Source organism: Oryzias latipes, chromosome 9, assembly GCF_002234675.1.
Source record: "Oryzias latipes chromosome 9, ASM223467v1".
Classification (NCBI taxonomy): Eukaryota; Metazoa; Chordata; class Actinopteri; order Beloniformes; family Adrianichthyidae; genus Oryzias; species Oryzias latipes.
In genome coordinates, this window is record NC_019867.2 from 25,045,777 (window position 1) to 25,072,622 (window position 26,846).

Here is a 26,846-nt window from a genome sequence, read left to right on the forward strand (position 1 = left end):
CTTTGAAATGTTTTTTTTTCCCATTACTTTAAAGTTTGACAAACTCACAACAAACATTAAGAAATGATATTTTGTTTTGGAATTATTAGGTGAACGTTGTAACTCAGCCTTATCTGCTCAGATCTTCACTCCGTCTGCTGTAGATTTCTGCGTGAAGACAAGATGAGCTGGGGCACTAAAAACTGTAAATGAATGGGAGTGTTTTCACCAATGCACAGAACGGACACCACTTCACATCCAAGAAACAGCAGAAAACTAACATGAAACAAAGCTACATAGCTCTGGTAAATCTAACCAACATTTTCTGCTTTTGAAAGCCACCCCAGTGGAATGCACTTCATTTGATGTCATTATGGTCACCGAGTCAATTAGAACGATTTTTGTGGAAAAATGTTAATGGTGTTGGAACAAAAGGTTTCTTAGGACCCAAAATGGTTGATCAAGTTTACCAGTTACTGCAAAGATTGACATGTTTTGACATTCTCATGCAACAAAAAGCTTAACCCAGAGCAAAAACTGCCCTGAAATGTGTCATCTTTGGTTCTATGGTTGATTCAGCTGGATGTTTAGGAGCCAAGTCCTCCAAAATTATACATCTGAAGTCTGTGTGAACATTTATTGCACAAATACAAGTGCTGCAATTTTTTTCTTAAGTTCAGTTCATAACAATCCTGAAAGGCAGACTAAAAACCGAGGTTTGGTCCTGTGAAGGTTGTGCGTCCTTTTCAGACAAACAGGTTCTGGATAGCAGAACTTAAGTGGACAGACAGCTACTGTCCAAACCAGCTAGCTTGAATGTCTGATTTCAAAAAAAGTTCTCCTCTGGCCCCCCCTTCTTTCCTGATTAATCCAGGTCCAGAATCTGCTCACTGATGATGTCCAAGGCAGCCGTGGCCTTGATGGAGCTCCCTGCAGAACCAGAGTCCACAAACATCTGAGGTATTTCATTCCCAAAGTAGATCTTGCTGTTGGCTGCGATGGCCTTGTACTTCATCAGCTGCAGGTACTCCGGGGTTAACTTCAGCTGTGAGAGGAGCAGCACAGGACAGAGGTTAGCATTGGCTGGACTCCCTGCACATATATGTGGGAGCTGCTCTCTTTACCTTATTGGCCTCTGCGGCTCTCTCTGCTGTGTAGAACTCTGCGTCTGCCTTGGCCCTCTGTCGCGCCAGGAAAGCTTGGTCTATGAAACGGAGAGACGAGTTGGGGCCAAAAAGATTGGGAAGGCATGCAGAAGCAAATGTCGTTTTCTGTTTACATCACTGCAGACAAACATCCATTTGCTTCTCTTTTCCAGAATTTACCTTTTCACTTCATCAATTGAAACACATCTTTATCGTTTAACATTCAGACTTCCATTGAGAACAGTCTGTACTTCAGAAAAAAGCTGCATGTTTCCTCTGGACCTCAGAGCTTTGACATTAATCATTTGGTGGATTCTCCTGACTTCTATTAATCCCTTTTTACAAAATAAGGCTGAAATTATTATAGAGTTAAATGATGAAGAAATGACACGTTTTCAGGTTTGTTTACAGTATAGACCCTGTTTGCAATTTTTACAAGCTTCAGTAAAAAAGAACAGCCTGTTTTTCTAATGCATGGCTATAAAATAGTTTTGCAGTTAAATGTTTTGTAATCCTTTTAACTTAAGTAGTAATCACATCAAGAATTCTCAGATGTTTGCATTGAGATGTGAGAAAGTCTTATTAATCCCTTTTTTTTTAATTTGAGGACATGCAGCTGTGCCCCTCATGTTTGAGGGAAATGGATCATCTTCCACCAAATCCATCCAAGTTTTTTTAAGTGATTTTTTGTCACAGCTTGGTAGATGAGTGGTCACTCAATACAGACTGGAAGAGCTTTCTCATCAGTACTTGGCTTGACAGTTTGCATGTTTTAACACAGGATTTAGACGAGCTGGCTGTCACATAAAGCAGTGGTCCCCAACCTTCAAACATGTCAAGGCACGCAGTCACCTATGGAAAATACATCAAAGCAGCTGGGTCAACTGCCAAACTGAATCCCAGAGCTTACAAGGTTAGCAAGAAAAAAACATATTTGGAAGGTTTCTTTTGGTAGAAAAGAGTTAGTAAGGAAACAGAAGCCTTCGACTTCAAAATAAAAGAAATCAACATTTATCAGACAAAAATCAAGAGTCTATCCTCAAAGTCTGGATTTATTCGGGCAGATGTTCCCACACACCATAATAATATTGCAGAATATACAGCAACTGGCTGTCTAAAATCACGGGGATGGAGCTAATAAAGTTGCTGAAACAGTGGATGCATGTATATTATTATATATAAAAAAATATCTGTTTTTAGTGACAGTTTTTTTGTATTTATCCTCTAAAAAATTATTTCACATTTTAATGGTTCCTACACAAAATCTATTGTAAGAAATAAAGTTTAAACCAGCTGTAGATATATGTTACAGAGGATGAAGATCAACTTTACCCTCAAAAAAAAACAAAAAAAAAAAAAAAAAAAAACTTTACCCTCAAAAGTTAAGGGAAGCTGGCAGCTAGTCTAACGTTACACCGGTCTGTGGCCTAATTAAAGTTTGGAGACCATGCAGGAAATGTAACAATACCCCCCCCCCCCCCCCCCCCCCCGGAAAAAAACAAACAAACAAAAAAACTACCGGCAGTGTTAAAGGTAAATGCAAATGATATATTTTGGATTTGATTAGGTATAATGAAACCTACCTGTAATATTGATACTGTTGTGCAGCTTAGGAATTACTAAAAGGGATCAGTGTTTGAAGTGGAACAGGACACAAATACAGCAATCTTACAACAGCTTCTCATCTGTGTTGCATGAAAAGCATTTTGCACCTTTTTTTGTTTGATGCTTTAATAATATAAGATAACGGATGCCTTTGGAAAAAAAAAATTTGTATAAGCCAAAAGTCATAGGTTTTTGTTGGGGCTTAAATGCATTGCATATTAGAGAGAGGGGTAAAACTCCTCAATACATCCAAAGCATTTGCTGCACATTCGGTGTGAATATGGAGGATTATGCGCGCAGATCTGACTTGTTGGTTTTTCTTTGCAGGTCCTTAGATTCACATTTACAAAAGTTATGAAATGGTTTCCAATTTTCATTAAAATAAATAGTTTCTAAAACTAATTTAAATTAAAAAAAGCGTTCTGTTAAAACAGCCATGGCTAGTCATTGCAAAATATTTAAACCAAACTACAGGAAGCAGAGTATGTTTTTGTGTGTTTTATTTGTACAGGCATAAAGGCTGTTACGAAATCAAAAGGTAGGTGTGGATGTGCTCAAGAATTTTTTTATTGAGACCACACAAGGTGTCCTCAACCCACGTTACATCACAGCCCCTTTGTTTGGTTGAAGGCAGGTTTTAGATTGCTAGTGCTGACCCAGAAAGATTAAAATCTGAGACGTTTCAAACGTGAGACCAAATGCAAAAACAGATTCAAACACCAACATACAAACCAAATCTGTTGAGAAATTACTGGAAAGTCATCAAAAAGCAAAAAGATTAGATTGAATCAAGCAGAAAGCTTCCTGAGATTGTAGTTATTTTAGTTCAATATACAGTTAGGCAAAAAAGTATTTGTCAGTCCATTTCAGCGAGTTGTCCTACTTAAAAAGATTAGAGCAGTCTGTAGTGCACATCATAGACAAACTTCTACTATGAGAAACATAAAGTAAAAAAATAATAATGTTGTCTTATTTTAAATACTTTATTTGTAAAATGATGCAGAAAATAGTTATTTAGTCTCTAAAAACAAGCAAGAATTCTGTCCCTCATACACCTGTTCCTTCTTCAAGAAGTTATTCTATCCTCCAATTGTTACTTGTATTAATGTCATCTGCTTCATGATAGAGACCAAAGAGCTGTCAAAGGACACCAGGGACAAGATTGTTTACCTGAACTAGAATGGGATGAACCAATCTACAATAAGCAAGCAGCATGATGAGAAAAGATCTACTGATGGAGCAATTATTAATAAATGGAATAAATGTAAGGTCAATGACTATCTTTCATTTGGAGCTCCATGTAAGATTTCACCTGATAGAGTACACCTTGACCTTGACAGGGGTGAGAAAACAGCTCATAATTACACAGAGGAACTGGTCAATGACCCAAAGAAATCTGGGATCACAGTCACAAAGTTTAGTATTTTCAACACACAGCATGGTCATGGATTCAGATCTGGCAGTTCTCCAAGGGTTAAACCAGACATGTCCAAGCTCATCTATAGTTTACCATAAGCCATTTGGATGATAAATAGATGATCCAGAGGAAGGTTGGGAGAATGCCATATGGTCAGATGAGACAAAAATGGAACTCTTTGATATAAACATCACTTTTGTGATTGGAATGGGAAGAATGCTGAGCTGCATCTAAAGAACACTATGTCTGCTGTGAAGCATGGAGGTGGAATCATCATGCTTTGGTAGTGGTTTTCTGCAAAGGGGGCAGGACGACTGATCCATGTTAAGGACAAGTTTAATGGAGCCTTGTATGGTGAGATTTGGGGCAAAACTAACTGGTCTGAGCAACAAAGAAAAAGCTGTCAAAAAGCATTTCAATGTTCTGGAGTGGTCTAGCTAGTCTCTGGACCCCAATCCAACAGATAATCCATGGAGTAAATTTAAAGTCTGTGTTGCTCAGCAACAGCCCCAAAATATCAGAGCTCTTGAGAAGATCTGCATGGAAGAAGCCAATCACATGGCAGCAACTCACTACACTTAGAAATGCAAATGGTCAAGATGATCTTCTGTATTTCAAAGCAAGCATCAGAGTGGGGAAGAAAGGTGATTGAAGTGACTTTGAACGTATCATGGTTGTTGGAGCCAGACAGGCTGGTCTGAGTATTTCAGAAACTGCTGATCTACTGGGATTGTCACCCACAACCATCTCTAGGGCTTACAGAGAATGGTCTGAAAAAGATAAACTATCAAGTGAGCACAAATTTCATGGGCAGAAATGCATTGTTGATGCCAGAGGTCAGAGGAGAATGGTCAGACTGGTTGGAGCTGACAAAAAGCAACAGTCACTGAAATAACCACTTGCTACAACTGAGGTCTGCAGAAGAGCATCTCTAAATGCACAACACATCCAACCTTGAGGCAGATGGGCTACAGCAGCAGAAGACCACACCGGGTGCCACTCCTGTCAGTTAAGAACAGGAAAGTGAGGCTACAATTCACACAGGCTCACCAAAACTGGACAATAGAAGGTTGGAAAACCTGTATGGTCTGATGAGTCTCCACTTCTGCTGCAACGTTCGGATGGTTGGATCAGAATTTGGCCTCAACAACATGAAAGCATGGATTCATCCTGCCTTCTATCAACGGTTCAGGCTGGTGGTATAATGAAGTGAGGTATATTTTCTTGGCACACTTAGTACCAATTGAGCATGGTTACAATGCCGGAGCCTACCTGGCTATTGTTGCTGATTGTGTCCATCCCTTTATGACCACATTCATTCCAGCAGAGTGATAAAGCTGGAATCATCTTAGGCTACGTTCACACCGCAGGCTGAAACAAAGATAATTCCAGCTAAATGGCCGAGCGTGGTGTTCAACCTTTCCCGCGATTACTTTTTTTCCCTCTTTTCGACCGTGGTCATAAACGCAGGGGACCAAAGGCGGATCCTACTTCGGGGTTCACTTCCCCGTTCGGACCCTAGATTCTCCAAAGTGGGTTAATAAAGAGTCCATAGCATTTATTCTGGGGGAAACCTTCTTTTATTACCGTTCTCCTTCCTCCATAACACACAACACGAATGCGCCCCCCCCCCCCACACACACACGCACGCGCGGCCCCAGCACCTACACATCCCCATTCCACAACAGTGGGTACGACGATCCCGGCTCTATTGCCTTCTCAAAATGAGAAGAGATTCATTGTGCTGGCTCCTTTGTGAAAATAATTATATTAATGCAAAAAGAGCTCCACCGTTGACAACACTGTTGTTGGCATCCATTGTTAACGTTAGCTACTTCAGCAAACAACGAGTGAAGTTGTTCACCGTTGAGTGCTCTTCTGCGCATGTGGGTCACTACTGGGTCATTTCACGGTCCCACAGGAGATCACAAAAATTCGCATTTAATTGGAAATGTGAACGGCCTTGCAAAAAGAAATCGGATTTTTTCAATAAATCGGAATTGAGCATTAAGCCCTGCAGTGTGAACGTAGCCTTAGACTGGTTTCTCGAACATGACAATAAGTTCATTGAATTCAAATATCCTCCACAGTCACCAGATCTCAACCCATTAGATCACCTTTGGGATGTGGTGGGCCGGGAGATTTGCATCATGGATGTTCAGCCGACAAAGCTGCAGCAACTGCGTGATGCTTTCATGTCAATATGGACCAAACTCTCTGAGGAATGTTTCCAGTACCTTGTTGAATCTATGCCACAGAAGACGAAGGCAGTTTTGAAGGCAATAGGGATTTAGTTAGGCGTCTAATAAGGTAACCGGTGAATGTAATGTATGATCAACATTACAGACCAAGCTTATCTTTTTCAATAGAAGTTGCAGCATTAATGACTGCCAAATAAAACACTTTTTCACTTTATCGTATTCTATCCTCTTGTTAAGACCTGTTTGAAAGGTGCCATCTAATATGTTCAGAGAGTATTACTAACCCCTACTTGAATCTGAGTTAAAGCTAAAGGTTTTAGGTTTAAAAAGAAAAAAAAGGTCAAGGTTTTAGAAAAGAAAAATCTTGCATTACTGTAACTTCTTCATGTTATCTTTAAGTTTGAGCCATTTTCCACTTAAAAATGTATCCTTTATTTTGTATGACAATGTTATTACTAAAAAAACCTACTTTGTCGCTTGAAGAAAAATAAAAACTCAGCTTTTATAGACATAGACTGTTGTAAAGTAATCCATGTTTACTTAGAATGAACAAACCGTCAATCTCGGAGATCTTCTTTTCCGTTTCCTTCTCCATGATTTGCTGTGCAAACTTGATTTCTGCGACCTGTGCCATTTTCTCAGCCTCTACAAAAAAGCACTATTTATTATCAAAGTTAAATTAAGCGGAGTTCGGAAACTTGTGTTTATTTTTCGTTGTTTTACCAATAATGGCTTTGATCCTCTCTGTCTCCGCCTCCTTCTCCACAACCTTTTGAGTCTGCTGGGAGATCAGCAGCTTGGTCTTCTCACTCTCCCTGAAGAAACACAAAAACATTCAGAGTAGAGCTTCTCAATTCTACTTTACAATTTCCTGTCAGACAGTCCCTGCAGAGCAGCAGCACTTTCTGCCCCAGAGATGAGTGCTTAATCAACAGATGTCAGAGTGGATGTCATCAAAGATGAATGTTGCTTGACCATTTTTATTTGCTAATATTTTTACAGGAGGCTGCTGTCAAGTCTCTCCATCACTGTGGCTTTTAAGAGCTTCCTTCAGAAAAAACCCTCAAAGTCAGATTAAGGTTGAAGCACAATCACTCAGAAATAAACTCTGCAAGTGGTTTGTCTGATGATACCCAACTGTGGATCCTGGTGACAGAAAGGAAATAGGAGAAAGGAGAGACCATAACTGAGCGTTCTCAGAAAACCCAAATATCTTATAATTGCTCTCGAACAGAAAAAACAACGCCTTGGTTTTTTCAATGCTCCACTTCACAACCACAACTTACCTGGAGTTGGTCAACCATACTTTTATCTCCTCTAGTTTGGACTATTGGAACTCTCTTTTTATCTGCCTTAACAAATTTGCAGTCTCCCGTCTCCAGCTTGTTCAGAATGCTGCAGTAAAGCTTTTAACAGGAACCATCAGAAGGGCAGACATTACACCACTTTTATTCTCATTACATTTGCTACCGCTTAAATTTAGAATTGATTTTAAAATCTTGTGTTAACTGTTAATGCTCTGAAAGGACAGGCTCTGATCTGTTGACTCCTTACTTACACCTGCAATCGATCGCTACGGTCCTCGAACCCAAACCTCCGATAAGTCCCTAAAACAAGTCAAAACTCATGGAGACCCATCATTTTAAGCTGTAGCCCCTTCTCTGGAATGCCCAGCCTTTGACCTTTGTTTGGCTGAATCTGTTGTTTTTTTTAAAAAACTTCTAAAGACATTTTTATTTGGATAGACTTTAAAGTAACCTTTGCTTCCGACTGCCTTTTACATGTTTTTCACCAGTATTGTATTTGTAAAACACACAAGTTATTTTTTTATTTAAATTCAAGTGTCAAAAGGTTTATCTTTATCTCCTAGAAGCTTTGTTAAGAAGATTTTTGAAGAAAAAAATGTTTATGGTTCAATTTCTACCATGGTGTCCTGGTTTAGTCATCTCCCATTACGTCCACTTTGGCTCTGACAAAACCTAAAAACGTGATCTGAAACTGATGTGCCATGACCATGGGGTTCACCTTGAATGTCTTTGGAGGTTTTTCTGCGTTCTAGTTATAATTCATAGTATTTGCCTCTTTAGTTTCGATATTTCACTCCTTCAGACACGTCCTGGGAGCTTGGCTTTGGTCCTGTGGAAATAAAACCTATAAATAACATTGAGCAGTTGCAGTCACAGGACCATCAAGCTGCTAAGGGATACTCTTCTAGCATTTGCCTTTTAGCACGTTTGTCTATGATTACATGTATAGTTTTTTTTCTTTCATTATCGAGGAAACTACAACCATTTTGTTGTGTTTGCTTTTTAACATGTATTTTAACTTTTTGAAAAATGTATGATTTTGTCCGATTCATTTTTAAGCTGACTTTGGGTGCTTTCATAAATGAAAGCATTGTCTTTAATCAAAGCACAATGACCACAGTTAGACGGGGTGCAAAATGCCACGGGGCAGTTCTGTGGCTTCATGCACAGGAAAGTTTTAGGGAAAAAAAACAAAGTATTCATGTGGAAACCGAGTTTAAAATCATTGATTTAAGTTTAGTATGAGAACAGCCCCAAAAAAGGTCAAAATCAGTTCCAGATATCTTTAAGGGTGATAAAATGAAAGCTGTAGAGTAATTCCAACAGATCTCTGTTTTACTTTGAAGTAACTTCTATGAACGACTTCAAGGCTCAGAAAACATTTATTTTGGATGAGAAGGACATTTTTTTCACAGTGGAATAAGCTACAGTCCCACAAGTGATGCAACAGTGTAGAGACGCAAACAAATGGTTTCGTTTTTGAAAGTAACTATAACACAGTTTTAGTAGCTTTTTAAATCCCTCTCAAAATCAAACTGGCACGAAGCTTTAATCATAAATGTCATTTATTGAAAAGAAAAAAGAAAACGACCAAAATGAATGCTGGGTTTACACAATTTCATAAAGTTTTTTTTATTTTTCCGGTCAGAAAGTATGAGCTGTGGAAAGTTTTCCGAGAAACGGTTGCTGTGTCATCGACACAGAAAAAGGTCCAACAGTAAACTCAGCCTAGTTTGTAAATGACATCCAAGCAAAACCGCTGATGAGGTGCAATCAGATTTTATTACTAAACTCAACAGCAGTTGGACTCCGATGGGCATTTCTCCATCTAAATAAAAGCCAGATGTTGACAGAACTGTAGAGTTTTCACACCTTCCAATAGATTTGAACCAACACTTATTAGTGTCATTAAGCCTGAAAAGCTGTAAAAAATGAAAACCTTTAGTTAAAAGGCCATTGTTCATAACGTTTTTGTTTCTGGGGTTTTGGGAAGAGCTGAACAGCTCAGAGAGACTTCTATCAGTTTGATGATCAAAACTCAAAAGGGGTTCGGGACACAAATCTGTATATAATCTGCCCCTGATCACAATACTACAAAAGTGTTACATAATAACAAAATAAACATTTACAAATGTTTTCTTGGTTTTGCAAAGTCATTAACAATGTGCTTTCCATATGCTCATATACACACTCTTGTATTGTTCACATATCAGACCGACGCTAAAACTCTGGTTCACTTCCATAAAATTAAAAACAACATTAGCTCCATCCATCTGGACAGCGGATGTAAGATGAGAGCCGGGTAACAGATAAAAGTAGCTTTCATGCCTGTGAGAGAAGACTGCTCGGGTGGATTTTCATCCAAATTGCAGACAAAGGTTTTAGCCTGCCTACAGACATTAGAGGGAAACACAAGAGAAATAGTACTCTGACAAACACGCAAAAAGACCCTTTTTCTTTTTTTTAGGTTTTTGGAAAAGTCAAAATGTACAGTAACAGACTAAATTACCCTGATGGTCTGAAAGTATTAAAATAATTTGGACACTAAACCACTTATAAAAATAACACTGACTAGGCAATATTAGTTAATAAATGCAACAGTCTTTGATCTGGGATCAGCTTTAAAGAGGATGAGGTTTGGTGGATTCTTAGTTAAATAGACAGGCAAGTTTAGTTTTAATTTTCTAAGATGGAGTTTGTTTTTGTGTTTAAAATCCTAATTTCTTAATTCTTGACTGATTTTGGCAGATACTTGTTTGTGCTTTTTTTTAAATCTGCATTCACAACTCTCAGGAAAAGGAATTGGACCCGTTACATTTCTAAGTTGTTTTTGATACATTTTAATATCTGCATAGAAGATAAAAGCAGGGAAAAAAAAGAATTGGGCTGTTTCTATGTCCCAAATGTTAACTTTTTCTCCACTAATACATGGAAGTATTCAAATATATATGTATGTTTCTCCCTTGTGAGCATTTTTCCTCCATACAACATCATAAGTGTCAATACCTAAATGAGAAAAGCTAAACCTGCCTTCCTCTGCAAACTTGATTCTACGCTTAGGTCCTTAGAGTTAGGGGTGCTGTTATGACATCACCTCTCCTGAACCAGAACTGCTGCTTTGCCAAATAAAGCAGTAATTAGAGTTATGCCCTGCATATAGTAAAACCCAGCACAAGATTTAGAAATAGATGCATGTAACACACACTGAAGAGAGAAAAAAAAATTACAGTCCTTGAATAATATAGCTTGATTTACAGTAAATTAACTAAACTAACAGCAGTTTTCTTCCAACAAGTACTGGGATTGGATGCAGAAAATGTCTCCATGTGGGAGGCAAAAACAAACATATCTGGGTAGCGAGCCACAGAACAATATTATTCTGAGGATAATAATGGAAAGCACTTACATTAGCTCATAGTTCCTGCGGATGCTCTCTGGGATGTTGGGTTTGGTGACACGCACCGCCTGAAAGAGACACATATTTATTTTGGAAAAAGGACACAAACACAGCATGAGGGATCAAGCTGTTATATTACTAAAAACACATCAAAGAAAACACAAAAATCTGTCCTGCTAATCAGACTTAGACTCAGAGTCAAAAAATGTACTATTTGTTAGTCTGCTCTGCTTCCTGTCTCTTTCTCAGTCTCTAAACCACATGTGTCAAATGTGGCCCGCCATGTCATTTTATGTGGCCCACGAGAGCATAAAAGTTTTTAATTTCTTAAAATAAAAAATAAAAATCGGTGTGTATTTATTCATATCTAGGGGGAATCTGACTTGAAATATCAGATTGGACAACTATACATTATACAGAATCAAATTTAAAAGGATTTATGCTAGAGTAACAAGCAAACTTATGTTTTCTATGCAACTTTAATTGTCACTTTAAAAAGTTATAGTAAATAAATAATAAGTTATTTAACATTAAGGAGTTGTTACATTTATTTTTCATTACATTTAGTTACATGTATAAGTTATATCTGGCCCTTTGTGGACAGCCACTATGCTGATGTGGCCCTCAGTGAAAATGAGATCGACACCCCTGCTCTCAACCAACAACATGGCTGCTCTCTCCACAGCATTTTACATCGTTCCTTTCATGCTTGCTGACACATTTGTCACACATCACACCCCAAACTTTGCTCCACCTCCTGTTCCAACCTGCTAGCACACACCTCTTCACCTCTTACCCACACTCAGTTGCCTTTAATTGCTGAAAGTCCTCCACCTTTTTCACTTTTACTTCCTGTTACCTCACTGTTCCACTTCAGTTCCTCTCATTTACACGCACATTCTCTGTCTTGATGCAGATGACCTTCATTGCTCTCCTTTCCAGAGCAAACCTCCACCTCTATTAAATGTTCCTTCACCTGGTCCCTGCTTTCAATACAGATCAGAATGTCATCTGCAAACATCATGGTTCTGTCTAACCATTCCTTTATAACCTCATGTGTCAGTCTGTCCATCACCATAGCAACCCATAACGAGCTGAACGATGATCTATCTTTCAAAAATGTTCCCCTCTGATGTTAGTCTAGCTCCCTCTACTCTTTCCACTAACTTCATTGTATGACTCATCAGCTTTATTCTTCTATAGTTTTCAAAACACTGCTCATCCCATTTCTTCTTAAAAATGGAACCAAAACACTTTCCTCCTTTTCTCAGGGATCCTATCACTTTCCAAGATCTTGTTAAACATTCCAGATACTTCAAACTATTTGCTTTGAAACACAACTGTGAATTCCCTTGGAATAAATCATTGGAACAATGTGAATAAAGTGATAAAATTTATCTCTCAGAATAAGAAATGCTTGTACAATTTCAAGGTTCTTTTGGAATTACTGTGTAATATAGTGGAAAAAAATATCACACAAAAAAGGAGCTGGTGTTGCGCTAAAAATATAGATATCAAGTACTGCCACAAAAAAGTTTTAAAGCTAAATGATAAGAGCAAATTGTTAAGTAGTAAAAATGCTCAAAAAGGTGTACAGGAGTACAAAAGACTGTTAATGCAAAACACCCTGATATTTATGTGCCTACCGTGCTTTAAGAATATTAAAAACATGATCACAAATGTCGCATCCGCCAATTCTGATTTACATTTTTACCTCCCGTTCTATAAATGGTCTCATGCTGGAAGAAAACAATGAACATTGTTCATCAAAGTGTTTCTAACAAATGTTTACATTTCTTCAAACAACAAAACTCTATCCTAAATTCATGGAGTGTCCTGCAGTTGCCGCTTTTGTTTGTATAATTGTTGGATACCAACTCTTTTTTTTTCCAATCAGTACCAGTTGTTTCTAAATAGAAAATGGAAATAATAAAGGCTGTAGGGCTGTTAGCACAGAAAGCTGGATGTAGCTTCTGTCACAAAAGAGAGCGACTATGAAGGATCAGCAGCACCAGAAACATTGAAAAAAGTAAATGAAACCTGAGTAACTTTTAAACAGACGTTTGTCATCAGGAGGTTTCTGCTGACATAACGTATAGACTGAAACTGACCAGGACACAGGTACTTTCTAATGCCAGGTCATAGTCTTCAGGTCAGCATCAAAGAAACCAGAAAGCAGAAATACTGAAGAAAAGTCACCTTACTACAGACAGAATCACTAAAAACCCCTTTCCCTCAACATAGTTTTTTTCTTTTAAAAGGTATTTTCAATGCAGTCTGAAAAGAGAAGGGTTTGAATTAAATTAAATGTACTAATGCGTTTATGTTCAAAGATGACTGAAGTTCCATAATAAAAGAAGCAGTCAGTCTACAAAGTATGTGTGCCACCAACTCAACTAAGGTTGAAATGCTTTATATTTTTAAATCGTGCATTTTTTTCATCACAAATCTTTATAACAAAAATAATTTAACATTTTCAGACACTGGTCTTGATGGTCCAGTCAAGACCAAAGAGCTGTCAAAGTACACCATGGACAAGATTGTTCACCCTGAACAAGACTGGGATGAACCAGTCTTCAATAAACAATCAGCTTGATGAGAAGAGAGCAAATGTTGGAGCAATTTAATAATAAATCGGGGAAATACAAGTTTACTAATAATCTCCCTCCACCTGGTGCTCCATGCAAAAACCTTTTTGCCCTGCTGTATCTATGAATGGTGACCCCTGTGACTTTTCTCTGAATGTACCTGTATGATGAGTCCTGGTGCCATGGAGGTTAGATCCTCTTGTAGAGTCAGCTTTAGGTTTTCATCAATCTGGTCTGTGGAAAGGAAAGAGCATATTTAAAAAAAATAATTTTTGCTTATCAACGAACATTTGTCGCTTTTTTACTCAGTGTTTTCATATTCCAATTTTAAAATACAGTCTTCTCAGTCTCAAAATACATGAAGCATTGAATTCTGTTCATGGAATAAAACAAAAGGCAGTAAAAGGATGACTATGTGCTAATGTTTATAAAAAGCAACTCAGACATTTATTTGGCTGCAGAGAGATAAGTAAGGGAACATTTACACAGAAGTATACTCTCGTTGGAAAAGTTTTGTTTTTGACTGGTTTCAGGTTTGGTGAGTCACAGAGCTGCGCTGTGAAACTGTCCGTACAACGATAACAGGGCTGAGCACTGCAGATACATAAAACAATGAAGCACTCATGGACCAAAAAAGACCCCCTCCCGCCATTTCACTAAGGTACAGTGAGAATAAAACAAAAAAAAAATCCCAAGGTTATAGGAAAATACAACAAGCAAAAAAAGTAAAAGTGATCCCCACTGGTTTCACTGTTTACCACAATGACAAGATTGTGTTGACAGTCTAAACGTGCTGCATTACTGATTTCCCCTCCAATCCTCAGGCTGTTTGACAGAACTGACAAATGATCTCGCTGCAGTTATCTTCCCTTCAAGGTGCAGAGTGAGGCTGTGCACGCAAAGCCGCACATCAAAGCCTGCAGCGGCAACTGTTTCAACGTTGATCCAGCAAACACAGGTCAACTGGGCCTCTGGACCCGGAGACTCCGCAGACTTTTTCACTGTTTGATGTGATGGGTGACACTGCATGGCGTGGCTCTGGCATCAGGGCTTTTTTTTTTTTTTTATAAAATAGGAAGGTTGCCCAGTTAAGGCCCCAGTTCCTGTAGGTGGCCAGGATAACTGTTGGGTAGGGATGGGTACCGAGCCCCGGTACTGAACGAGCCCCGGGGCAACATTCTTCAAGACCGGATTATCGTTTAGATCTGATCTCAACGGTTCTGCTATTGGTACTGGAGAAGTCGCTTTTTTTGGGTGTCCCACAAGATATAAACATTAGCTGCCATATTTTACTAACAAAGTCAGTCAATTTTCCGTTACTCAATGATGATATTAATTTCGCTATTCTCGCTGAAGAGGAGAGCCGGTTTAGCTCGTGCTGGTTTGCAGCGCCTTCCGTCTGTGAAACCAGGGTTCGACTCCGGGCTGCTCCCTGTTCCCTTCTCTACCCCTGTGCCGGTTCCAAGCCCGGTTTGAGAAGGTTGCGTCAGGAAGGGCATCCGGCGTAAAACATTGCCAAGTTTACCATGCGACTTGTTCGCTGTGGCGACCCCTGATGGGAGAAGCCGAAAGAGGAAGATTCTCGCTGAAGAGGAGAGGTCTGTCTGGCTATTAGTGTGCACGGGGGGGCGGGGCTGTTGTTCAGACAGTACGCGGCGCGGGCGTAAAATTAATTAAATCTGCACTAGAGCGCCCTGACTATTGTGTCAACCTGCTGCTATGATGACCGTATTTTGGGCTCTCTGTGTCGAACACACTGGAGGGGCGCGGGCGTAAAAAAAACTTGCTGCTGCAGAGGATGTGAACAGGTGAACAGGTAGAGAGGAAAAGCAGGTAGAGAGGAGGCGGAGGGGCTTTGGCTTCAAACTGTCAGAGAGATGGAAACACGGGCGTCAGATTTAGACACAGCTTTCACTGCGGGAGTTGAAGCCAAGACTCTCTCTGGGATGATTTTATGAACTCAAACATTTATTTAATTTGTTTTATATTTACATCATGACAGCAATATGTCAAAAACATTGATGTTTATTTTTCTTTGAATAACTTATTTTTTCATGTATTTTACTTTTCAAGTTGGAAAAATGTATAAAGTAAAATGTTTTGTTCAGTAGCGGTTCTAGGCACGGGCCGTCCGGGCGGTGGCCTGGGGCGGAAAACTGAAGGGGGGCGGCACCGGCGGCTCAGCCCTTGTAAAATATTATATGCACCACTATTGGTTTACTTATGTCACAGTTTGTGAGTTTGTAACAGCCTGAACCTGGCCGCGCCGCCGCCCTCGCCCCGCAGCTGTGCGCTCTCCTGTCTTTGAGAAGTAGACACAAATGTGTGTGAAGAAGAAGGGAGGGGGCGCGGGGGGAGCACGGAGCACCACCGCGTTTGCGCATGCGCAAAACCTGGCGGGCTCATCTTTCAGGGGAGGCGACGGTCGCGGGCTTGATGAAAAAAATAAAAGTAAAAACTGCGACTGCGCCGTCATGTAGCGAATCAGCGCCCCTGGCTATAGCTGCACGCGCTCCTGCTGGAAATGTGTGAAGAAAGGGGGGGGGGGGGGGGGGGCTGCGGGGAATCAGTTCAATTGTGGGACGCTTCCAAATTAAGTGGCTAGGTGGGGACAAGGGCGGGGGTTTGAATCTACTTCATAAAACCTTTTTATAAGTCAGTCATAAGGTGACATTCTATAACCTACACTTTAATAAAGGTATAGAAAATATATTCTGCTTTTTTTGGGTTAATTTTGTGTTAAATGCCCAAATGAAAAAATGGCAACACAAAACAATGCTGTCAGGTGACAGTTGGTTCAGTCGACGGACTTGATGTCTTCTTCGTGACGTGAGGACATTTATGCCAAACAAACGCCAAAAACATCTAAAATATGGAGAAAAAAAGGTCAAAGCCATCTGGTGCCCAATTTAGAAAAAATAAGAAAAGAAGAAGAGGAGAAAAGAGATAAAGAAAAGGGTAAGTCCTCACAGCTTGATGCATGTCTTTTCTAAATTCTAATGCTACCTGCCCTACAACAACGTTGCCGATGAAAACTTTATCTTGGTTGATGACCAACACTGAAGTAGGCCCAAATGTTGCAAATAGCGTCATTTTTTTTTTTTTTTTTAGATTTTATTCTTAAAAATTTGCTCTGCCTTAACTTGTAACATTAGTTATGATTCATGAGTCTGTCTGCTCTGCTGTAACACAAAGGTTTTGTTGGGTTTTGCTGTTGTATACTAGTTCATAATGTTAAAAAAGCTGTGATGGTTACACAGCATGCTGCTGCTGCCATAAGATGCTAATGGGGCAAATAATTTGAGATTGGTCTTAAATTTAATAATCGTTTGTGGCAGCCTAAACGTTTTCCCAATGTTTTTTTGACATTTAACTGGGGATTTAGGGGTTAATTTTGAGCCTGCATATGAAGTTTATTTTTTATTTGTTTTACAAATGTGGGATTATATTTTTAGCCAATAGAATTTCTATAAATCTGTAGGTAGTTTTAAAAATGAATATTTACCATTTACTGCAAATCTATGGGGACAAAACATAATTCAACAGGTCATAACTGAAAATTTTCCAATCAAAGGATTGAAGACGGAAAACATGAGCTAATTTTTCTTCTCTGAAGTAGAGATCGATATAGAACATGACAATTTAAATTTCCAATTCATAAATGTTTTTAAAATATTTATTTTATATTATTTATTTAATATTGATTTAATATTTCTTAGCTAACTGTATTTTTGCCATGCTTATGGTCTTTTATTTTTTGTGTTCTGATAACTATTATAATGCTGTTCAGAATTCTGACATCTTTTGTATCCACTTCTTAATTTCAATGACAATATAACATGTCAGTTGACAAAGACAAACAAAGTTCTGTTGTGACTATGGGGGGGGGGGGGGGGGGGGGGGCGCGCCTGGGGAGGGTCTCGCCCGGGGAGTAATTCAGGGTAGAACCGCCACTGGTTTTGTTAAAAAAACATTGTTGCATAATGAGGAAATAAAACACTTTATGTTCTTAATTTGTTATTTATTTATACATTTTTTATTTTAATGTGTTGTGTTTGTTGACAGTTTTTCACATTGAGCTACCTGCCGTCCTTAGTCACATGCACCATACGGGGGGTTAAACCATATGGGTTTTTTCCATAGGGACCCTACCTATGAATCATCGCTAGACTATTTAGGCATGTAGTTGCAGAGTTAGATAAGCTAATTCTTCACTTAGAGACAGACGGACGGACGGACAGATAAACTTCATTAATCTCCCAAGGGAGAAATTCAGCTGACTATTGTAATATTGGGCTGAAATTTAATTGAATTTTCTATTTTCCTTATTTCTAAAACCCAGGGAGCACTCTAGGAACGTGCACTTATAACATTAACAGCAATAATGGGCCCCTCGTGCAGTCTTCATTATTTTGGAAGGGGTGAAGAAAAAATAAAGATCCGTACAAGTCCACACACCTTAGACTCACCTACTTCACCCTAATTTAGCCATGTGTGTTGTTTATTCACTACAACCGGTCGCCCGCATCATACCCATTAAAAAAAATGGGCATTTATGAGTTTACTGAGCGGTCTGCAACTTTGATATTTCCTGTGGGCCACCTGTGTGCCCCGTACAGGTTTACACATTTTTTGCCCACAGGCAGGCCGTCTCTAACCGTAAGGGTGGCTGTGAATAAGGTCTTAGATGTTGTTTTTTTGGATTCACTTAGGCTTTTAAGTGTACAGCAGACTAATTACTGGAAACTTTTTTGTTTGTCTTGTTTATTGCTTTGAGTCACTTTCCATATTTTCTTTTAGTTTGGTATAAGGCTCCGTTCAGATACAATAAAACAAGATCTCCATAGAAAACTTTGGGTAATAAACTACCCCTAACGGAGCTCACAGGTGGAAGCCGGGCAGGAGGGTGGGGAGGCAAATGCAGCGCTCGTGGAAATGGAGGAAGAGACTGTAGGGCGCACAACTGGTTCTTAAGTAGGACGCAGAACAGGTGAGTTAATTTGGCGGAACCGCCCACAGGAAGGTGTAAACAGGTAAACGCACTGCTGAGCTGCCTGCCTGAAATTTTCCCAAGGTCGTTCATTAAGTTTGTAGCTTGTTTTCCTTCTTAAAACTTCTCACTTTTTAAAGTTGCAAAATAAAATAAAAATACAGAGACTGAACCTCAAATGCTACTTTGAAGAAAAGGCATCAGATGCAAAAGAGGATGAGAGGATGTCATTTATTACACATTTGCTGAATGCCAGGTTTCAATTTACTCCAGGACAATGATCACTTTTAAAAAGGTCAAATAGAGTCAGCATTAAAGCAGCCTGCTCTGATTACATCAGCAGATGGTCTCCCTAAAGATGTCTGGCCCTGTTGGAGGTTTATTCCTCCAAAGATTCCCCTGAAAATCTCTAATCTGGTGGTCAATAAATATACTTTTATCAAAATACATTTTTAATTATTTGGCTTTACTGCAATGATTTGGGGAGAGTTGCACAACAGCAATTATTTGGAATGAACTGAATCATGACGTCAAATGTTTTTTTGTGCTCGGTTTGACGTATGGCTTTTGTTCTTTCTGCAGCCCTTTCAGAAAAATGAAGCTGTGACTTGTTCTGTAAGTACATGGAGCTTCTCTAAAGATCAACATCATTAAAAGTAAAACAAGCTGCAACAACACATGAAGTTTCCTCAATCAAGGTTGGGTAAGGGAAAGTGCCGTTTAGATAAAATACCCCATTATACAACTGATGTTAGATTTAAAAAAAGTACACAGCCATAAATGTACCATGTGCACAGCAGCTGGTTTCCAAAGAAAACATCTGTAAACACTCAGTTGGAATTATACTTGTTCTATGGGAGTCGGTGCATGTAAATTAGCAAGTACTTGAAACTCACCGAATAGGCCGATGTAGACCTCCTGCAGGGAGTGAACGCTGCAGAACTGGTTGAGCTCGTGGTGCACTTTATTAAAAATCAAAGCTTTGTCATAGTCTGCAGTGAAGTTCCTCACTATATCGTACACTGCAGAGAAGAAAAACAAGAGCTTGAGTTTCATTAGAGCAAAACAACGGACGGCTCTGGTAACATATAGATTTTAAATCTAAAATGCTCCATACCTGCAGATGGAACGAGGAAGTTCACCACTTCTATCCGGTCAAAGTAAATCATCACCCCCCCACTGAAAGACAACATCACATGAATATGAACATGTAAAAACACTTGTCTTTGTCTACCACCTCTTTGGACAACACCATGAATGCTGAATTCATAAGTCTGCAGAGAAGATTTCACCTTGTTCCACACGGTACATTTTTCACCTCATCCGTCTGTATCGTCGTCTGCAAGACAAAAGCAGGTGGTTTTTACAATCTGGTGTTCTGAATCTGCTCAGACCTTTGACAGGAAAGCACCCAGCAGAGGGGCTGAGAACAACACAGCATGGCATCCAGTAAGGAACCAGAAAGATGGATCCCAGCTGTGTGCAAAGAATAAACATGAGAAAGGTTTTAGTTTAAAAAGAGATGAGCACAGCTTCTGCACTCTGTCAGATTGGCACAAGTTCAGCGGCTTACCCATTACAGCAGCAGCACCAGGATGATGTGGCTAAAATCTCAGCTTCGTTTCTCAGTAAGTGGGATTTATATCTAAACAGTTTATTCTTTTCCTTCATGCAGAAGCAAAAATTAGAAAGAGAAAAAGTATTTTCTTTTCTTTCCCTCAAATCTGACCTCCTTTTTTCTTAATGTCATCAGAGTTTAAATAATTTTTAATGCGGTTATGAAATTGAAATTTGAAATTGCAAATGTACTTTTTTATAAAAGATAGCTCACTACAACTTATTACAACTGTGGTAGATACAGCAATGGCAAAATTAATTTGTAACAAGAAGAGAATCCCTGAAATAAAGCATCTGATTAGAAAGACTGATACACTGACATATCACATACACATCCCTGACATAAGTCTTGTCGCTTATCCATTTTGTAGAAACAAAAGCGTATCACCTCACTTTTAATGAATCCATTGGTTTTAGAAATGTCTCATATAAAGCTAAAACACTCCCAAATTATGTTCAATATACTAAAATAAAATTGCTTCACTGAAGAAAGATTGATCGTTTAATGAACACAGAAAGGTTAGCCCTTTTCTTTGTTTTTTTTAACAATTTTTATTGATTTCTACATTAATTCCACGACTTCTTGTTGTAACTCCAGCTCCTTATTTGCGATAGCTTTTCATTTCAACGAGCATCGACATAACACTTAATACTTCTCTAAACAAATAAATAAAACTGGAAACACTAGAGTGTTCTAAATCTACTGATCGATCGTGTATACAGAGAACGCTCATCTCTGATGTGACCAATAAGAGCTAAAATGAAGCTTGAAGCGTGGCTCAACAATGTTCTAAAAGTGGACAACTTGTCAAGTAATGTGAATTCTGCTTCATTTTAAAAACCAGCCTCCAGTGGTCGTTTGAGGAACTACATCCTTTGGCACTTCTGGGTTTGTGCCAAACTCTAGAAAGTAACGTGGGGGCTTTCCTAAATCTCTGAGTCATTTCAGCAAAATTTAAAAAAATATATATCGTCCTGACAGCATTTTGAATCTATACAAATATCGCCAAATGAATTATCGCGATATCTCGCCTGAATGATTTTTTCCAACACCCGTAGTAATTACTGATCACATGGATCAGGTGTGTTGAGCAGCTGGGCTCACTCAATCCAGCTAATCAGGAATTACTGAAGCAACGCTGCAAAACAAGCAGGGCAGTAGTTCACGAGGAACAGGGTAGGAGACCACTGAGGTAGCACTGAAAAGCAGTGAAGGAGCGAGGATGGCGCGCAGCCAGACTCTGGCGGACTCACCTGGACAGACTTGTAGGTGGTGATGAACGGCAGCATCAGATGGAAACCAGGACCACTGGTGGCCGTCAACAGAGCCCCTCCCCTGTGTCAAACATAAACACAGCTGATTGTTTGACAATATAACTTGCGGTATATGAACAAATGGCAAAACAACCAAACACAATTTCCATTTCACTGCAACAGATTAAAAATTGTACTCCAAATGACCATCATCTAGATAGGAGGCGAACATCTAAGATAAAAAGGCTCTATCGATTAGTCAACAATGTCAAGGGGTCCATCTGATTGGTGAAATGCATCAATGGATTTATTTGCTTCGTTAAATACTTCAAACTGCCATAAGATTGTTTTGGTACATTTAAGGTAACCATTTATTGCAATTTTCTGCGTCTTTTGCGATATGCATATCGCACAGCTTGATCTCGCGATAAAGATAAATTTGCGATATATTTTGCAGGCCTAGTAGTTTTACTTGTAGGCAATGCTCAAATGCAAAAAAAAAAAGATTTAAAGCTTTAAATAAAGACACTTTTTTTAAATAGCAGAAACCAAAGCCAGTTGCATTAAAAAAATGCCTTTACAAGACAAAGACAGAAATGACTAAATTAATTTACAGACAAAATTCTTAATGATGTCAATTCTGTGAGTAATTTGGGAGAGGAAGATAAAAAAGAAAAACAAAATCAGAGCCATTTGCTAACCCGATGTGTAATAAAACATCTTATGTGGTCCTGAACTGCTAATATGCAGCAGAAAGTTGGCTTACATTTTAAAAGTTACTGCATTTGCTTCACGCATGTTTCAGGATTAATTCTACGTCTCTTTTTGTGTTTCTGAGACTTTTATTAGTCCAATTTCCTCTTTTATTGAAATATTTACTTTCATGTTGGTGCAGAAGTGGCCTTTTAAAATGTGTTTAAAGTGGAAGCCATAACCTATGCGTCATTTTATGGAAACAGCTCTCTGGTCAGTCAAGGAGGCGTCATCGTTACGCTGCTGGTGTTCAGAGAGCCTGAGGGCTGCAGACACATGTGAAAAGCTTTAAAGCGTCAGCTGTAGACCCACTTTTGTATTCAACTTTCAACAAGTGGCCTTTTTTGTATTTAGTCATTTGTTTAATGTATATTTTTCTGTTAAGAGCAATTACATGTGTATGTATTTTAATATATTTATTGCTTTAAATGTATTTTATCATCCAGATTTGTACTAATCTATTTATTTTTGTCCTAAATCAGAGACGTCTGGACCGGCTTGCTTTTGGATCTGGTCCATGTTTATGATGCTGCCTTCACCCACAACTTGCTGAGAATTGCTTTTTCTGAGGGCAGCATCCTTTTTACCATGTTGCATTTTTATGGTGAAAGTGGCAGAACTAGTAAGTTGTTTATTTTTATTGAAAGTGCTTAGTAAATAAATAACTGATTTTTTTGATTTTGTTTCAGAGAGGTAAGGACGTTATTGGGAAAGTAAGTCAAACATCTCAAACAATAGGAGTCATCCACCACAGCTGGAAGCATCAGAGCTATAACTTCTGGAGATAAAACAACCAAATAAAACACAAGTAAGCCTGTAGTTACAGAAAGAAGAACACTTCCCTGGGATATTGAAAACATGTAATAGTTTAAACAGGAAACTCCAGAAAGAAGTTTCAGTATCGTAAAGACATGATTCATCTTGTTCAAGTAGCTAAAGACTTCTCAGGAACTCTAGCGGCCCTCCCCAAACAAATAATGTAAAATGGAATTTCTTTCAGAGTCCCAAAGAAACTAAATGTTTCCAGCTTTAACATTTCAAGGGTATTAAGTTTAAGAAACTAGTTTCTTCAAGTTCACCAGAAGAAGCTGGTGGAATTACCGTCTAAAGTACTGCCAGCAGCACCAGCGTGACATTGAAAATGTTTTTAAGTTCTTGGATTCACATGCAACAAATCTTCATTCATCAGAATTTCATATGAAAATGTTGTATTTCTTAAGAAGGCTTTTTTTTTGTTGTTTTTTTTAAACAAACAGATGAGTTATTAGCTTTAAAGGCGCATTCACACTCTGGTTTGATTTGCATCAGTGTTCGTTTCCTCAGATAGTCCACTTTGTTTGACAGGTATGAAAGCTCACCTGAGCTCCAACGCAGATCAAACACACAAACCCTGATTTGCTTGAGAAGAAAAGGTCAGCGTTCTCTTGCTAATGAATTCTTGTGTGGTTCACTACAGCATGAATGCCCCACTGACTAACCTACAGACTTCTGATCAGATGAGTCACATTAAATTAGGATGCGCTGTGGGTAAACAAAAGAATCGGAAAATTGTAAACTTAAATCTGGATTACAGACCTCAGTATTTGAGGGTGGGGAGTTGCAGATTGGACACATTGACTGTATATAAGAACTGGACTGAGCGACTCCCCCTGGTGTTCCAAATAGGAAGTACCTGCTGGCTCCAAGAAGCCAAAATCCCAAAGACTTCTTTTGAGAAATAAACAGCTATCACTCAGTCATTCTATTTGTCAGGATAACCATTCTTGCTCTGATACCTTTTTTAACCTTGTTCTTGTTAATCTTAATTTTTTCCATGATATTTTTTCTGTAGTGCAAGTTATTCAAGTTATAAACTGACTGATCAGATGCCTCGATAAAAGTATGTGGTTTCATGTCGAACATTCGAAACGTTTGACAGATTCTCCCCAACCACGCTATTAAGTGGAAGGGGTGTGGCCTTCCAACAAGCTCACTCCTGGTTTGTGAGAGTGGTTGCCATAGAAATGATGACTCAGACCTGCTCAGACCAATCACAGCTTACTTACGACTTCAAAGTTCCAACATGGCAACGTCCATACTACGGAAAATAGCAACTGGATTGAATTAATTATGGCTGGAGTCGGAAGTAAGCCATTTTCTATGGATAACGTGAAACTCACTCCGTCCCGTTCTCGTGTCAATAGTTGGATATAATGGTAAAAACCACAAGAACACTGCTAACTTCAGTTCTGTTCAACAGAACTGACTTAAAGCCTAACTCCTGGAGCTGTGGAGTTCCATCGTGTGCAGAATGTTGTGGATGACATGGCTATCATGGGCTGAATCAGTAGTGAACAGGAGAAGGAGGGCAAAGACCTGATTCACAACTTTGTCAGATGGGGCGAACCTAACTACCTGCACCTCGATGCAGCCATGAAAAAATTGGACTTCAGGATGCCCGGGCCTCAACTGAAGCCAGTGACAATGTAAGGGCAAATATGTGAAGCATATGAAAACCTCTGCAAACATAGACCCCCTGTGTTTGTATTTCTTGGGAAGGCTGGTGTCCTCCCACATCGACAAAAACTGCTGCAGAGGGTATATTTGTCACATCACAAGTCAACTGTTTAGAAAGCTGTTTAGAGAAAGTCCAGACTTAGTGACTGGTTGCTGCCTCTGTCCTGATCCATGGACAAATGGGGAAGACATTTCTCCCCTATGGCATGTGGTTCTTTAACACTATGCAAGGCAGTGCTATGGCTAGGACAAGGTGGGAAAAAACCTGAATGAATCGAACTGCTGTGTTCTGTGTTTCCTAACCTAAGAACATTGATTTTGGAGCTAAACTTTTAAAAATGGATCAAACGGTGGAACAGAGTTTAGCGCTCTCGCCTCACAGCAAGAAGGCCCTGGTTCAAATCCCTGCTGGGTCCTCTGTGTGGAGTTTGAATGTTTGCCCTGTGCATGCAAGGGTTTTCCCAAACCCATCCGGCTTCCTCTCACAGTTCAAAATGTGTCCATATGTTAATTGGTGTCTCTAAATTGACTTTAGGTGTGCGTGCGTGCATTTGTGTGGGCCTGCAGACTGGCAAACTGTCCAGGATGTACCCCGCCTTCACCCAACATTAGCCAGGTTGGGCTCCGGCAGCCTAGCGATCCCAAAAGGGATACAGCGGGTTAAGAAAATGGATAGATGAATTGAAATTTATCCAAACTGAGTAAAATATAATTAGATTTAAATTTGGAAATTGTGATAAAGCTTGAATTTGCTTATTTTCTTAGTAGGATGACAGATTGATACATTTACAGCTGCTTATTTTATTATCTGTTAAACAACATCATGCAGGCTCACCTGTAGTACACGCCAGTGTGTCCTTCTTCAATCTTGTGGACAGATGCTAAGAGCGCCGCTCCTCCAAGAGCAGCAATTACGGAGAAAACGACCCCCCACTGTGCCATCCTGACAAGGAGACAGGGAACAGGAGCAGGTGAGAGGAAGAAGCTGGAGGATCAAGACGCTCTTCTTGCAATATGTGACTATGAAACTGTCACTGGAACCCGTCAGCGCTCTGGACAATAACAGTGGACTCACTCGTTTATCTCCTCTCAGCTCAGGCTTAGCCAGGCATCAGCAGCAGCTCTGACCCTGTCACATACAGAAGATCGAGGCTGGAGTTCAGAAAAACAACTTCTCCGCCGATAGTGATGGCGCTCACATCAATCCATCGCACGTTCAACACAAACACAAATACTGGAGGACGGCTTGTTGTTCAGTCACATTGCTCTGAGAGTCAGATGAGCTGCCACAGCTTTGGGGGGGACGGATTTGCAAACACAATCTGCTGAACCTTATGGCTCCACTAAAGCCCCGCCCACAATCAGAGTGATCAGCCCGTCAATTTCTTCACACTCCTGCCGGAGGCCTCAAATATACATTTCTGTAAGTGTTTATTGGTCATTTAGCTTGATTACAGGATCAATCAGGTGAGGGACATACATACATATAAATGTTACCAAGCATCATTCGAATTTGACCCAAACAAACTAAAATAAATACATAAATAAAACAAAAAATTTTGTGTAAAAAATGTTATGTAATGACAACACAAATTAGAACTAAAGAAACGTTCAGCATTGTGGACTTCACAGCTAACGAAATTAGCAAAGTGGGACCCACTGTGCCCTTTATATCCCAAAATAAACCGCTTATTTTAGGAGTCTGGTCTTTCAAACACATCTCAATATGTCACGTCTCCCATTCATTTTGGAATGATTGGGCAACTGAACTTGGCGTGTGTTTTCTCTTAATACAATCCAATTTGTCCATACCTTTGCACGTGTACTCAGCTTCGAATTACATTACTTTGATGTTAAAGAGCAAAGCAAAGAGCGTGTAACCACAAAATCACACGTGTATGTCTCAATATCTCTGAGCTTACCTGAAAATTGTATTCAGAAAAAACAAAACAGGAAACAAACGACCTACAGCTTCTTCTTCTGCTTTGATCCCATGTAGTGTTCCTTGTCTACAGCACTGCAAGCGCGCCCCCTGGTGGACACTGGGATTTTTATCTTCAAGGCCAGATCCGTGAGACACAGGTTTCATATGAATTA

At 39.3% G+C, this 26,846-nt stretch overlaps 1 protein-coding gene across 3 annotated transcripts; it reads right to left on the reverse strand.

Moving 5' to 3' along the window:
• Positions 1-74: 74 nt before the first annotated feature.
• LOC101158114 (erlin-2) lies at positions 75-26,846 on the reverse strand. 3 transcript variants are annotated; one of them, XM_004072756.4, is made up of 13 exons: positions 26,672-26,736; positions 25,825-25,878; positions 25,585-25,692; positions 21,501-21,582; positions 19,922-19,968; positions 19,747-19,808; positions 19,526-19,651; positions 13,800-13,873; positions 11,061-11,119; positions 7,071-7,162; positions 6,903-6,992; positions 1,104-1,183; positions 75-1,024 (listed from the first exon to the last, which is right to left on the reverse strand). In XM_004072756.4, the coding sequence occupies exons 3-13, from the start codon at positions 25,689-25,691 to the stop codon at positions 845-847; spliced, it is 999 nt and encodes a 332-aa protein (XP_004072804.1). In that variant the 5' UTR covers position 25,692; positions 25,825-25,878; positions 26,672-26,736; the 3' UTR covers positions 75-844. The 3 variants fall into 3 exon arrangements, with proteins under 3 accessions (XP_004072804.1, XP_020561857.1, XP_020561856.1); XM_020706198.2 differs by lacking the exon at positions 26,672-26,736 and adding an exon at positions 26,562-26,629; XM_020706197.2 differs by lacking the exon at positions 25,825-25,878 and having other exon boundaries at positions 26,672-26,846.